This window comes from Pteronotus mesoamericanus, unplaced genomic scaffold, assembly GCF_021234165.1.
Source record: "Pteronotus mesoamericanus isolate MK-2021 breed Mesoamerican mustached bat unplaced genomic scaffold, CSHL_Meso_final contig_74, whole genome shotgun sequence".
In the NCBI taxonomy this organism is placed as follows: Eukaryota; Metazoa; Chordata; class Mammalia; order Chiroptera; family Mormoopidae; genus Pteronotus; species Pteronotus mesoamericanus.
The window spans coordinates 6,329,567-6,343,351 of NW_026555247.1; the positions used below are offsets into that span (position 1 = coordinate 6,329,567).

The 13,785-nt window shown below is 34.4% G+C and overlaps 1 protein-coding gene across 2 annotated transcripts in view; it reads left to right on the forward strand.

Annotated features, from left to right (window-relative positions):
• Nucleotides 1–212: 212 nt before the first annotated feature.
• Nucleotides 213–13,785, forward strand: part of RBBP8 (RB binding protein 8, endonuclease) — a 77,128-nt gene continuing 63,555 nt past the window's right edge. For both annotated transcript variants that reach the window (XM_054583832.1, XM_054583833.1), the window contains exon 1: nucleotides 213–354. In XM_054583832.1, the coding sequence (XP_054439807.1) occupies nucleotides 246–354 (109 nt within the window). In that variant the 5' untranslated portion in view covers nucleotides 213–245. The remainder of the gene's footprint in view (nucleotides 355–13,785) is intronic.

Sequence of the window (13,785 nt, forward strand, 5' to 3'; positions counted from 1 at the left end):
TCATCTTTCCTTACTTGCCATCCCCCCGACCCCCAATTCTCAAAGTTACTGATTGTAGGTAAATAAGGAAAACTTGATAACGGCTGGTCTCAGATTAAATAAATGTAAATGAAGGATTCATTTGCGTTGCAATCTGTCGTTTCAGGTATTTCAGCTGTCCAAAGACAACTTGATACCTATATAATGTAACAGAAAAGGCCAGAAAACATTAGGCGAATAGAAGTGTTAAAGCATATTAAAACAAGATGAACGTCTCTGGAAGCAGCTGTGGAAGCCCTAGTTCAGCAGATATATCTAATGATTTTAAGGATCTTTGGACGAAGCTAAAAGAGTATCATGATAAAGAGGTACAAGGTAAAATCTTTTCATCAATACTTACAGCAGTATTGTGTTGAGAGTGTAATAATAACTAGTTTTGGCTGAAAGTTCAAAGACTTCATTTAAAAATTTTATATTTTATTGATTGATTGATTTTAGAGAGAAGGAAGGAGAGGGGAGCGAGACAGAGACAGACAGAGATATGGTATTTTAGTTCCACATATTTATGCATTCATTGGTCGATTCTTGTATGGGCCCTGACCCAAGATCAAATTTGCAATCTTAGCATATTGGGATGATGCTCTAACCAACAGAGCTACCTGGCCAGAGCCAAAGATCTCATTTTTAAGGGAACTTTACTATTACAATTTTTTGTGGTTCATTTTTGTGGTTAACTTGTTGCTTTTTAATTACAGGTAGCTACTACCGTATGTAGCTCTTGCACAATTTGTGGTAAATACAAATGTGATACATATGTATGATATGATAGAAGGGGCATAAAAATATTTGACTGAAAACCTGGATTTGAATTCTGATTTCATTTATTTACTTGCTCTTGATTTCAGCCAAGTTACATAACCTCTCCGCTTAATTTCTTCTCTAAAATTATTCACAGGTTTATTTATAAACATAAAAATACTACCTATGTCATTTGACAAACTTTTGGGAACCATTTACTACCCGTACTGAGATATTAAAGTGAATGACAATTTACCTTCAAATGCAGTCTAATAGAGTCACATAAGCAGATCATTACAGTGTAATAATATAAGCGCCTAAAAGGTTTATATGAAGTGCAGTGCAGGAGCAGTGAGCAGTTACGGTTAGAATGAGTATATAAATGTTATTTGTGATTGTGTTAAAGTGACTCCAAGTAAAGGAATTTTCTATTAAAGCTAAACTCAAGGTTTGATATTAAGCTTCAATATATGTATCTAATTCTCTGACTTTAATGTAATATGTTTTTCCCATGTGTGGGAAATGCTTCATATTATATTTTTTCTTGCAACCGTAGGTTTAATTCTATAGTACTTTATACTTTTAGCATTATACTAGAATGTCATTAAAACCTGAATCTAAAGTATAGCATGTGGGTCTGTGTTGGTACTTCCTCATGGTACATTTAATCTTACGGTACATTTAATTTTTGGCAAAGCCTCATGATAATGGACTCATTAATTAATAGGTTCTAAAATATGAACCCAAGATGTATTCTTGCAAGCCATAGTGTACTTGGAGATACTTGTTCAAGAAACATTTGGGGGGCCACTTACTATGTGCCAGACCTTGTGAATAAAAATAAATCATATACAGTCCTACTTCTAAGGAATTTTGTAGTATACAATTTTATCTGGGAATATAAAGGAAGAACCAGATGTGTATGTTGGGTGTGGGGAGGTGGTTTAGTGACAGACCAGGCTTTATAATTTAATTAAGTCTAATTAACCAGTATGTACTATGCTTAAGGTAGAATTGCCATTATACCTTGTCATCATGGTTTGTCTTTAGGATTAAGTCTAAAATTTTTCTCTTGAGTGACTATTTTCATTGATTACAAGTGGATGGGAGTACTATGCTTACAAAGAGATCACGTGATGGAGTGATTAAACCCATGAATTCTTGATCCAGACTACCAATATTTGAAAGCCGTATCTCCCACTTGAATAGAGGTGGTGACCTTGTGCAAGTTATTTAAATTTTTAGTGCCTCAGATTCCTTATCTATAAAATAAAGATACAAATAATAGCTACCTTATATTATATTAAATAGCTTAATACATATAAAGAATTTGGAAGAATGTCTGGCACATAGTAAGCAGTATGTATTAGCTGTTGCTATCGTCTGAAGCAGCAACAATTATGTACTGTCAACTCCTGCTGTGGATCATCCCAGCTAGAAACAATGGGTTACTACAAAAAATGCTGTAACAGATGTTTCAGATACTGATTATTTATTATCCCATTTGTAGGTTTTTTTTAAACTGCTGATTTCTTGGAGGAATCAGAAAGAGAATGACCACAATAATAACATGAGAAAATTTAAATGAGTGGGAAATCTTAGAAAATTCTTACTTTGCATCTTTTGGGGTGAGAGAGTGGGGATACTCACTTTAAAAAAAATTGTCATAAAACATACATAACATCTTAACCATTTTTAACTGTACAGTTTAGTGGTGTTAAATATATTCATAGTATTGTTAGTCATCAGCAGCCATCCATCTCCATGACTCTTTTTCATCTTCTGAAACTGAAACTCTGTACCCATTAAATAATAACTCACTGTCTGGGGTCCAGCCCCTGGCAACCAGTATTCTACATTGTGTCTCTGATTTTGACTGTTCCAAGAACCTCCTCATATGTAGCATTTGTCTTTTTTGTGATTGGCTCATTTTACTTAGTATAATGCCCTAAAGTTTCACCCATGTTGTAGCATATTGCAGAATTTACTTTCGTTTTAAACTGAAGAATATTTCATCATATGTATGTATCATATTTTGCTTATCCATTCATCCATTGATAGATATTTGGGTTGCTTTTATCTTTTGGCTATTGTAAATGATGTTGCTAGCAAGATGGATATACAAATACCTCTTCAACGCTTTGCTTCCCATTAATTTGGGTATTACCCAGAAGTGGAATTGCTGAATCATACTCTGTTTTTTGCTTTTTGAGGAACTTCCATACTGTTTTTCCATAATGGCTACACTAGTTTACATTCCCATTAACATTGCTCAAGGGTTTCAATTTCTCTACATTCTTTCTATCATTATTTTCTAGTTTCCTCCCCTCCCCTCCCACTTCCCCTTCCCTTCCCCTTCCCTTCCCCTTCTCTTCTTCCCTCCCCTTTCCCTTTCCCTTTCCTTTCCTATCTCTTTTCCTTCCCTTCCCTTCCCCTTTCCCTTTCTCCTTCCTTACTTCCTCCCTCCCTCCCGTCCTTCCTTCCTTCCTTGATGGTAGTAGCCTTCCTAACGAATATGAGGTGGTATCTCATTGTGGTTTTGATTTGCACTTTTTTAATTATTAGCAAGTTGAGCATCCTTTCCTGTACTTATTGACTATTTGTATATCTTTGGAGAATTGTCTATTCAAGACCTTTGCCTATTTTTTAATCAGGTTGGGTTTTGTTGTTGTTGTTCTTATTCTTGTTGTTGAGTTATAGGAGTTCCTTGTATATTCTGGATATTAATCTCTTATTAGATTCGTGATTTGGAAATATTTTCTCCCATTCTCTGGATTGCTTTTTCACTCCATTAATTATGTCCTATGATGCACAGGAGATTTTAATTTTGATATAGTCCATTTTACCTCTTTTTGTTGTTGCTTGACTATGCCTATTAGTATTATATCCAAGAAATTGTTGTCAAATCTAATGTCTGTAAGCTATTGCCTTATGTTTTTTTCTAAGAGTTTTATAGTTTTAGCTGTTATGTTTAGGTCTTTGATCCATTTTGAGTTAAAAGTTTTCTGTAGTGTAAGGTCAGAGATCAATTTCATTCTTTTGCATGTGGATTCCCAGTATTCCCAACGCCATTTGTTGAAAAGACCACCCTTTTAAATCTTACCTTTTACAACAGTATGGATGGACCTGGAGATTATTATGCTAAGTGAAATAATTCTCCTGGAAGGGGGAGATAAATACAATATGATCTCACTTATATGTGGAGTCTAATGAACAAAATAAACTGGCAAACAAAATAGAAACAGAGGCATGAACATATGGAAGAAACTGACAGCTGTCAGAGGGGAAGGAGAAAGGGGAGGGGGAACTGGATGAAAGAAGGTGAAGGAATTAGCCCCCCCCCAAAAAATATATATATTAGGGGGTCTAATTTATATATATATTTTTATGAGTTATATATTTATAACTCATAGACATAGACAGCAGTATGATGATAGCTAGAGGAAAAGGAGGGCAGGGGCTAGGTGGAGGGGGGCAAGGGTAATGGAGACATCTGTAATAGGGTCAACAATAAAAATAAAGTTTAAGTTAAAAAAAAAAAGACTGTTGTTTCCCTAAGGAATGGTCTTGGAAACATTTGATCATATATACAAGAGTTTATTTCTGGGCTGTATTCTACTCCATTGATCTATATGCTTGTCTTTATGCCAGCACCACAGTTTTGATTACTGTAGCCTTTTATTAAGTTTTGAAATCAGGAAGTATGCGACCTTCAACTTTGTTCTTCTTTTTCAAGATTGTTTTGGCCATTCAGAGTCCTGGAGACTCCACGTAGTTTTTAGAACAGATATTTCTGTTTCTGCAAGAAAACATCATTGGGATTTTGATAGAGATAGCTTTGAATCTGCAGATCGCTTTAAGTAGTAAGTCTTAATGGTAAGTCTTCCAGCCTATAAACAGGAAATGTCTTTCCATTTTTTATGTTTTTAATGTGTTTCAGCAACTCTTGTAGTTTTTATGGTATGCCTGTCTTCTCTTTGATTAAGGTTATTCCTAAGTATTTTATTTTTTTAGATGATACTGTAATTAGAATTTTTTTCTTAATTTCCTTTTTCAGATTGTTCATTGTGAGTCTATAGGAATACCACTGATTTTTACATGTTGACTTTGTATCCTGCAACTTTGCGGAGAGTCTTTATTTTTTAACTGTAGTTTTTGAAGTCCCAGCTGAGGTAAACATTAGAAACTCTTAACTTTTTTTAATGAAAGGTTGGAGTTTAACTACCTTGACTACATTACCCACATCCTTTACTGCTCTGTTATGTTTATCCTTTGATAAATTTTTCTCATCCACACTTCTATTAAAAACCTCTTTCAACATATAGGATTGCTGACGAAATCAAAGACCAGTACTGTTAATTCAGATATCAATGGAGTTACTACTGTTTTGTCTATTTTTAAATTTTTTAATTTATTTTTCTTTTTTATTGAATTCATTGGGTGACATTGTTTAATAAAATTACATAGGTTTCAGGTGTACAGTCCTATAATACATCATCTTTATGTTATATTGTGTGTTAACTACCCCAAGTCAAGTCTTCTTCCATCACCATTTATCCCCCTAATACCTTCTTCTGCCTCCCCCTACCCCGCTTCCCTCTGGTAGTCACCATACTGTTGTTGTCTGTGTCTATGAGTTTGTTGTTGTTATTGTTGTTTTTGCTTAATCCCTTCACCTTTTGCAATCCCCCTCACCTCTGACTGTTGTCAGTCTGTTCTCTGTTCTCTATCTATGAGTTTGTCTCTATTTTGTTTATTTGTTCATTAGGTTCCACATGAGTGAAATCATATGGTACTTGTTTTTCTCTGCCTGGCTTATTTCCCTTAGCATAATGCTCTCCAGGTCCATCCATACTGTTGCAAAGGGTAAGATTTCCTTCTTTTTTATGGCCAAGTAGTATTCCACTGTGTAAATGTACCAAACTTAAGCTTTTTCCCCCCCCCAAAATGTCAAAACACAAAGTAAGCAGTAAAAAGTTACTCCTCTCCCCTACCCACATATGCAGGCAATCACTTTTAATATTTGTGTCTGTGTGTTCATCTATGTTCTTTTCTAATTTAAAGTTTAAGATTTTTTTTTATTTTAGGAAATAGTACACATTTATAAAACTAAAGAAAATAGTATAATGAACTACAGACCATCACTCAACTTCAACCATTGTCAGTAGATGGCCAGTGTTATTTTACCTATATTTCATGTACTTCTCTGTCCCTCTTCCACCCAGTTATTTTGAAGTCTCTAACATAATTTCATTTAGAAATACTTAAGTACTTCTCCCCTTTTGTTAACAACAACAAAAATGCCAGTATCAAACTAACAAAACAAATTTTCTAGTATCATCTATTACCTAGTAGATGATAGTGTTCAAATTTCCTTACTCATCTAAAATGTCTTTTTTAGTTGGTTTGTTCAAAATGTACTTAAAAGACATCTCTATGTCGTAGTTGATTAATAAATCTACTAAGTTTTTCAGTGTAGTTTCAGATTTGTCATTAGTGATAAAGATCTAATTTTAAAGTGATATTCTTTTGGTCATATGTCCAAGAACAAATATAAGTATTTTACATTAATTCTGCTCTTCACTTTATTATACTATTTTCTTTCAGAAAATCTAATGTGAAACATTGAAGAAGGATTCTGAGTTTTAGTACTAATTAGTCATTCAGTGAGTAGTTATCAAATTATATGCCAGGAATGGTAACAGTTGCTAAGGGTAATAGTAAAGAAGACACAGGTTGGTTTTGTGGGCTTCACTGGTGGGGGGTGGGGGGATGACCAAAAAGAACTGGAATTATCTTCTGGATGGTGGGCCCCTTGTAGTACAGGCTTCCCCCTACTAGGTTCTGGGAACCCATCTGTATCAGTTTATCAGCTGGCTTTTGAGAGGCTTCAGTGAATTGTTGTTTTTGAAGACTTCTTCATTGCGTTTGCCCATTTCATGATGAGTGATTTATGAGAGCACCTGCCCACATGGCACGGCATGTTTATTATATATAAAGTTTTTGACCAAAAAATGTGCCCCATCATCCTTATCTCACCTCAGGTGACTATTTTGTTTCCCCTGGTGAAAAAAGTCCTCAAAGGGAAACTTTTGCTGATGTGGAGGAGGTGAAACAAAAAACAGCAGAAGCAAAAGGCATCAAAATCAATGAGTTAAAGAACTGATTTTGAGCAGTGGAAAAAAGTCTCAATAAATATATTGCGTCAAATGGAGAGTACTTTGAAGGTTACTGATGTTTAAACATGTAAGAATAAATACACATTGTTTAATAAATAAATTCTGTTTTGGAGGAAATTTATTTAGGAAAATATTTATATAATTATATAATGAAATGATAGAAAAATAAGCTGGTTACAAGACACTGTCTTGGTAATGTTGATAACAACATCATCAGCTACATGTACTTTCTATTTTTATTTTTTAAAGATTTTTTATTTATTTCTTTTTAGAGAGAGAGGAAGAGAGGGAAAAAGAGGAGGAGAGAAATATCAATGTGTGGTTACTTCGGGCACGCTCCCCACAGGGGGCCCAGCCTACAACACAGGCATATGCCCTGACTGGGAATCGAACCGGCGACCCTTTGCTTCACAGTTCAGAGCTCAGTCCACTGAGCCACACCAGCCAGGGCTACTTGTACTTTTTTAAAACTGGGAAGGATAAACAATGTCTCCCAACTTCTATTGAAGAGCAGCAATATCTTCCTTTTGGTTTAGAATACCATGACCCCAGCATGTAGGCTTACCAATGGCTTCAAGTTAAAGGAGCTATTATAGGAACTACATATTGTATATAAAGCTTATTCTTTGTGACCGAGAAGTGAATACAATATTTTGAAATAATTTAAATACAACCAGATATACTTGAGTTTTTTAAACATTTGATAGAAGAGAATTAGTATTCTGCCACCTTCAAGAATAAAGTTAAATTCTTTACCCTTTATATAATTTCTTTCTTTTGTTTTATAACTGGTTATAAGATGATCATTAAATTTTTATTGTGCAGAGTCCCTATCTTACTCATCTTTATATCCCCGTAGGTAAAAGTGCTTGGCACATAGTAAAAAAAAAGAAAAAAATCAGTACATGGTATCTGAGTGAATTACATTGTTTATAGCTGGATCAATGGAATATCTTCTTGAATGTCAGTTTTTAAAGTCCTATAATATATGAAAATATCAAAATTATACATCTGTCTAAAACTCTGAGAGACTATTACTATTTACTTTAAATTTTTTATTTTTAGAAAATAATGTAGAAAGTTGAAAAAAAGTCACCATTCTACAAAATAACATTTGTTTATTCTTTCCTAGTTTTAAAAGATATGCATGTAGCTTAATGTACTGTTGTGATCAGTGCACGTAATGTTTTATACTTGGCTCATTTTTGCTATTTTTTATATTATTTTACTAAATCATGCTTGTTTTTCATGTTGCATGTCATTGTTATTTTAGAGTTTTTATACATACCCACTTAAAACTGACTCAGTTTTACTTTTAAGCTCTTAACAGATATAACATATTTGGAAGATTTCTTCATGTTTCCTGGTGTTTCAGTTTCTTCATGTGATGAGGAATCATCAAGAAAAAATAGTACACTGTTAAGAACAATATGCTGTATTCATTAGATTACAGAACATGTAAAACTCACAAAGGTTACATAAAATATAATTTTTAAAAATTGTACTGGTAGCTCTAATAGTCCCCATACTCCTAGGCAAGTTAATCTTCACTGAAAAACTTTAAGGGAGGAATATAACAGGTGTTGGTATATTTGGTTAATATCCATGTGCTTCATGAATGATAGGTGTTGGATATATGGTTTGAGTGGATGAGAGAAGATACTCTGGTACATTATAATATATTGAGCATGTTACTCTTTTCAATTTTAAATCATTTATGGATTTGTAAAGATATTGAATGAGCATTATTTTTTTTGTAAATTATGATTTTAATTGAAAACACTTTGGGTGGGGCTAGGCAAATTTGCTGAGTGCAGGATTTTTTAAGAGTCCTTTTTCAGTGTGTTTCACATAGTTCCATATAAAATTATATCCTCCAACTGTGTGATAACATCAAAGACATTCCTGAAGGGTACTTAATTTTTTTTTAAGATGGGGGACCCACTTGAAGAAACCAGTATAAGAGGCTATTTGAAAGACATCAAACATGGACTTGTCCAGACTTTGCTGGTTTTGAAGTATATATAGGAATCAAAATTGACTCATTACTTTTAAACCTTAACGTCAGTTAGAGAGAGAGAGAGAAAATATGAATGGTGCTACTTGAGATATACAGTTTTTACCTCATATCCAAGAAAGTCTACCCATAGTAACTTAGATCCATCTGAATACCCTGCTCTATGTATCTCTAGCTTTCTTTTTTCTCAGTTGAACAAAACATAATAAACTGATAGCAAAAACATATATAAGATAGTATGTACACTGATCATAATAATATAATAAGCTACATGTATTTCTTTTAAAACTAGGAAATAAAATCTTTGAGCTTCTGTTGAAGAACAGCAATATCCTAACCAGACCATTTTTGTTGGAAAATTTTAGAGACATTTCTGACTGATGTTTTTTATCTTTTATCATTAGGATAATATCATTTCATGATTGTTCACTCTAATGTCTTATGTTCCTTTTGTGACAAATGCTGTATCAGGGTTAAACACAAATTGTTGTTGATAATACACAATTGTTATGCTTTGAATTCAGAATCAACAAGTTTTGCTGTTGTAGAATTTAACAGAAATTTTAGAATTCTTTAAATTTTAAAAGTTTTAATAAAATGTTCATTTGGGTACTTTTTTTTTTTTGCCATTTAAGCCACTTTCAGTATCTGGTTTATTATTTAAAAGTATAGATAATAAAATGGAATTTAGAATATTTATTTTTTCACAATGCTACCATTTTAACAAATGGTCTCTTGTCCATGCCATCAACATCTCATCTAACAATATTTTCTATATGTGATAAATGTGGTTATCAGTTTCATAGAAAACCAGGCAGATTTGGACAAAATTGGAACCCCTGTGAAGAAATGGGAAAGTATGGAGGTTCTAATATGATGGGATAAATATTTCTTGATTTAGTTTTGGATTGCTTCTTTTATTTTCTCAGCTGTTTCCTCAAAAATTCCAAGATGACTTTGGGATAACAGGGCTATATATAAAGCCACTATTTGTCAAGAAGGGTGTTATGAGGTTTATAATTTATAATTCAAAACCATAAATAACTTGTTTAAAATGACAGTACATATATATGGTCTTTTATGGATAGAGAACTATAGTAAGTAAAAATAACAATGATTTTTATTCAGAATTCTTTCCTCATTTCTGAATTCTTAAATTTGTTTCGTGTGCTATTACTGTACATACGGGCCCTTAATTTTCATTTCCTCCAGAATCCACATACAAGTAGGTATAGGGTTAATTGTAATACAGTGCTTGGTCTTTTGAGCTCTTGTTCCTCAATAGGTGTCTCAGGTTGCCAGTGTTACAATCCCAAATACTTTGTTGAACAGACTACCTGTTCATACAGGAGCTGCATTGTTGTATAGCCTCATTCCTTCCGATGGGTGTGGAGCAGGATTAAAGCACATTTTATAGGGGTTCTAATTGTAGATGCCTAATTGACTTGATGAATAGCAGATGCTAAAATTTAAACACACACATACACACACACAAACCTGTTTCAGGAGTGATCTGCGTGACAGAACAGATGCTTTACAGGTGTTGAATGCTTATGAGATAAAAGAGTAGTCTTTCCATATTTCTCAAGAATTTTCTTTTGAAGTTTATATGGATTTTCTATCTTATTGTTTCTTTTTTATTTAAGTAGTTCACGGCAAGAAGCTATTTTATCTTTGGGTGTACTTTTCACTTCTAAAGGCAGATGAGTTTTAATAGTCAGCCAAAATTTAAAAACAGGAACTTTTTTTTTTAATGATTATTATTTTTTAATTAATTAATTTTTCCAAATACATTTGTCTCCGCCTTCCCCCAACTACTTTCCTCTATCCCCCTTCCCCCTCTCTCTCCCTCAATCCTTCCCCTTTGGTTTTGTCTATGAGTCCTTGCTATATGTTCCTTGACTTGCCCCTTCCCTTCCTTTTCCCCTGCCCAACCCTCCCTCCTTCCCTCTTGTCTCTGTTGGTTTCTTTTTCTTTCAGTGTTGCTGGTCTTATTTTACTTGCATCTTTGTTTTGTTGGTTAGGTTCCACTTATAGGCGAGATCGTATGGTATTTCTCTTTAGCCCCCTGGCTTATTTCGCTTAGCACAATGCTCTCTAGTTCCATCCATGCTGTCGCGAAGTGTATTAGTTCTTTTTTTCTTTCTGATGTGTAGGATTCCATTGTGTAAATGTACCATATTTTTTGATCCAGTCATCTACTGATGGGCATTTAGGCTGCTTCCAACACTTGGCTATTGAAAATTGGGCTGCTATGAACATTGGGGTGCATAGGTTCTTCTGAATTGGCGTAAAAACAGGAACATCTTTCAAAAAGTAAATTTCCATACAATTTGGGAAGAGGAGAACAGAGTAGAAAACTGCTGACTATAGTTTTTGGCCTAGTAGGGTTACAAGTCCTTTTCTTAATTCTTCAGGAATGATTTGATGTTATACTAAGTACGTCCAAGGTCTCAAGAGTTTTTCCTCATTACCTGAAAAAGAAACTTCTCAAGTTAAAAACATGACTGATAGATGGAAAAGATTTTTTAAAAATAAAAACATCAAAGACCACACCAGTTTTTATTTTTAATGTTCTTAAAATTGTTTTCCCTTTATTATGTTTTAAATTTATCAGTTTTCCAACTCTCTTAGGACAATTATTTTTCATAATTTTTTAGCTTTTTATAGAGTTACCATGTAATTGTAAGAAACAATACAAAGGTGTATTTTATACCCTTTGCCCAGTGCCCAGTTTCTCAAATGTTAGCGTCTTGTATAACTATAGTACAATATCACAACCAATAAATTGACATTGATATATCTGCCAACCTTACTTAGATTCCATCAGTTTTATGTGGACTTATATGTGTATGTTTAGTACAGTGCAGTTTAATCATATATGTAGATTCCTGTGACTACTACCAAGGATCTGTCATGCCACCCTTTTAAGTCCCCGGCCATCTTCCTATTACACCTCCAACTTCTACCACCTGGTAATCTCTGTTCTCAATCTCTATCATTTTGTTTTTTCAAGAATATCATATAAGTAGAATAACATAGGATGTAGCCTTTGAGATGGGTTTTTTTTTTAACTCAGCATAATTTCTTTGTGATCCATCCAAGTAGTTGCACATATCAATACTTCATTCCTATTTATTACTGAATAGTACAAGGATGCACCACTGTTTTTGGTTTGTTTGCTTGTTTTAAACAATTCACACATTCAAGGATATTTGGGATGTTCTGGTATTTGACTATTATGAATAAAGTTGCTACGAATGTTTGATTATAGGTTTATTCATAAGGTTTTCTCAGTATTTTATTTAGTAAAATTATGGGCCATAGAAGTGACTGTAAAATGTATCATAGCAGTTGGATATTTCATAGAGGTGAGATTTGATATTTAGGGCAAAAATGTAATGCAAAAAAATTCTCCAGGGCTGTCATTTTTTTTTTTATAGTATCTGGATTTCCTGACATTAAATTATTATCACTTGGGACAATAAGAAAAGGTGACTTCCCTATCAGTATCTATGTGACTTTTAACTTCATCCCTGGTCAGCACTTTTGAAGGGGAGATGGTAGCAAAATATATAGGTTTATTTTTAAAACTTATTTGTCTTAAATTATGTTGTTTAGAAATTGTCCTAAATTAAACAGATAATGAAAAATCTCATTCTTAAACATGACAAATTTGTTAATGTTTCTATATACATTATATGGAAAACTTTTCTAACTGTATAACTTTCTAGAATCCATAAGACAAGTAATAATTTTTTATTTTTTTAGAAATCAGTCAGCTAACAACTATTTATTGGGGACTAACTGCCCTAAGTAAGATGAATTCTTGGATAGACACAGAATTTTTAAACTTTCTAAGCATTATTTTTAAAAAGTAAATAAAATATCCACTGTTCTTGAACCAAAGTGGGGGTTTGGCTGCCCGCTGCCACCAATAGGCAAATTCTGGAGGCAGAGGTTGGTGAGAAAGGAAGAGGTCTTAATTCAAATGCTGCACAGTCTGGGAGAATGGCATATTCTTGTCTCAAAAGCCCATCCACTCAGGAAACCCAGAGGAAAACCCAGCTACCTTCAGCCAGGCCAAAACCAAAGGAAGCATCCACAGTTTCTGCTCATTTGAAATGCTGTCCTTTGGGAACCACAGGTGGCTGCTGCACAATAATCCTGATGGCTTAGCTTGTTCCCAGCAGCTGTCTGGCTTCAGGCTCCTCCTTGGAGCCCATGTGTGGGGCCAGAAGTTCCCACAAATGCAGCAGCCAGTACATTCCCAAGCTGGGCATGAGAGCCAGAGCCCATCCCTTCCTTTCCCTGAGTTTATATTAGTTTCGGGTGTGGGCCAGAGCAGATGTTTTTCTTAGCCCAAACTTCTGTGTGCTCAGGAGGGTCTGGCCCCCAATCAATCCCTTCTTTTCCCCAGGCTAGACTGACAGTTTCCTTCCATACAGTGCCCCGCCTACCTGCCCCCACTCTCCCACCCCCCGCCCCCATTGCCATTCTGACCTCCATGGAGCATGTGCCTGCCGTCACCAATTAGGAACCAGAAGGGGATATGAGGGCTTTTCCCTCCCATCCATTGTCTCACTAACTTTGTACACGCTTAGTGTAATGTCTTCCTGTCACCATCGTGCCCAGCAGGCGGGGGATCTGCTTCCAGGCCACCTGTTTACCACAACTGGGAAAATTATAAGATAGTAAAAAAATTTGCTTTAGGTATCAGAGAAAGTACACACAGAAGCTTTCCCACCCTTTATGATAATCACTTTGCAGAAAATAGCATAGAGAAAACCAAACAGTTGTGTTGCTAAATAG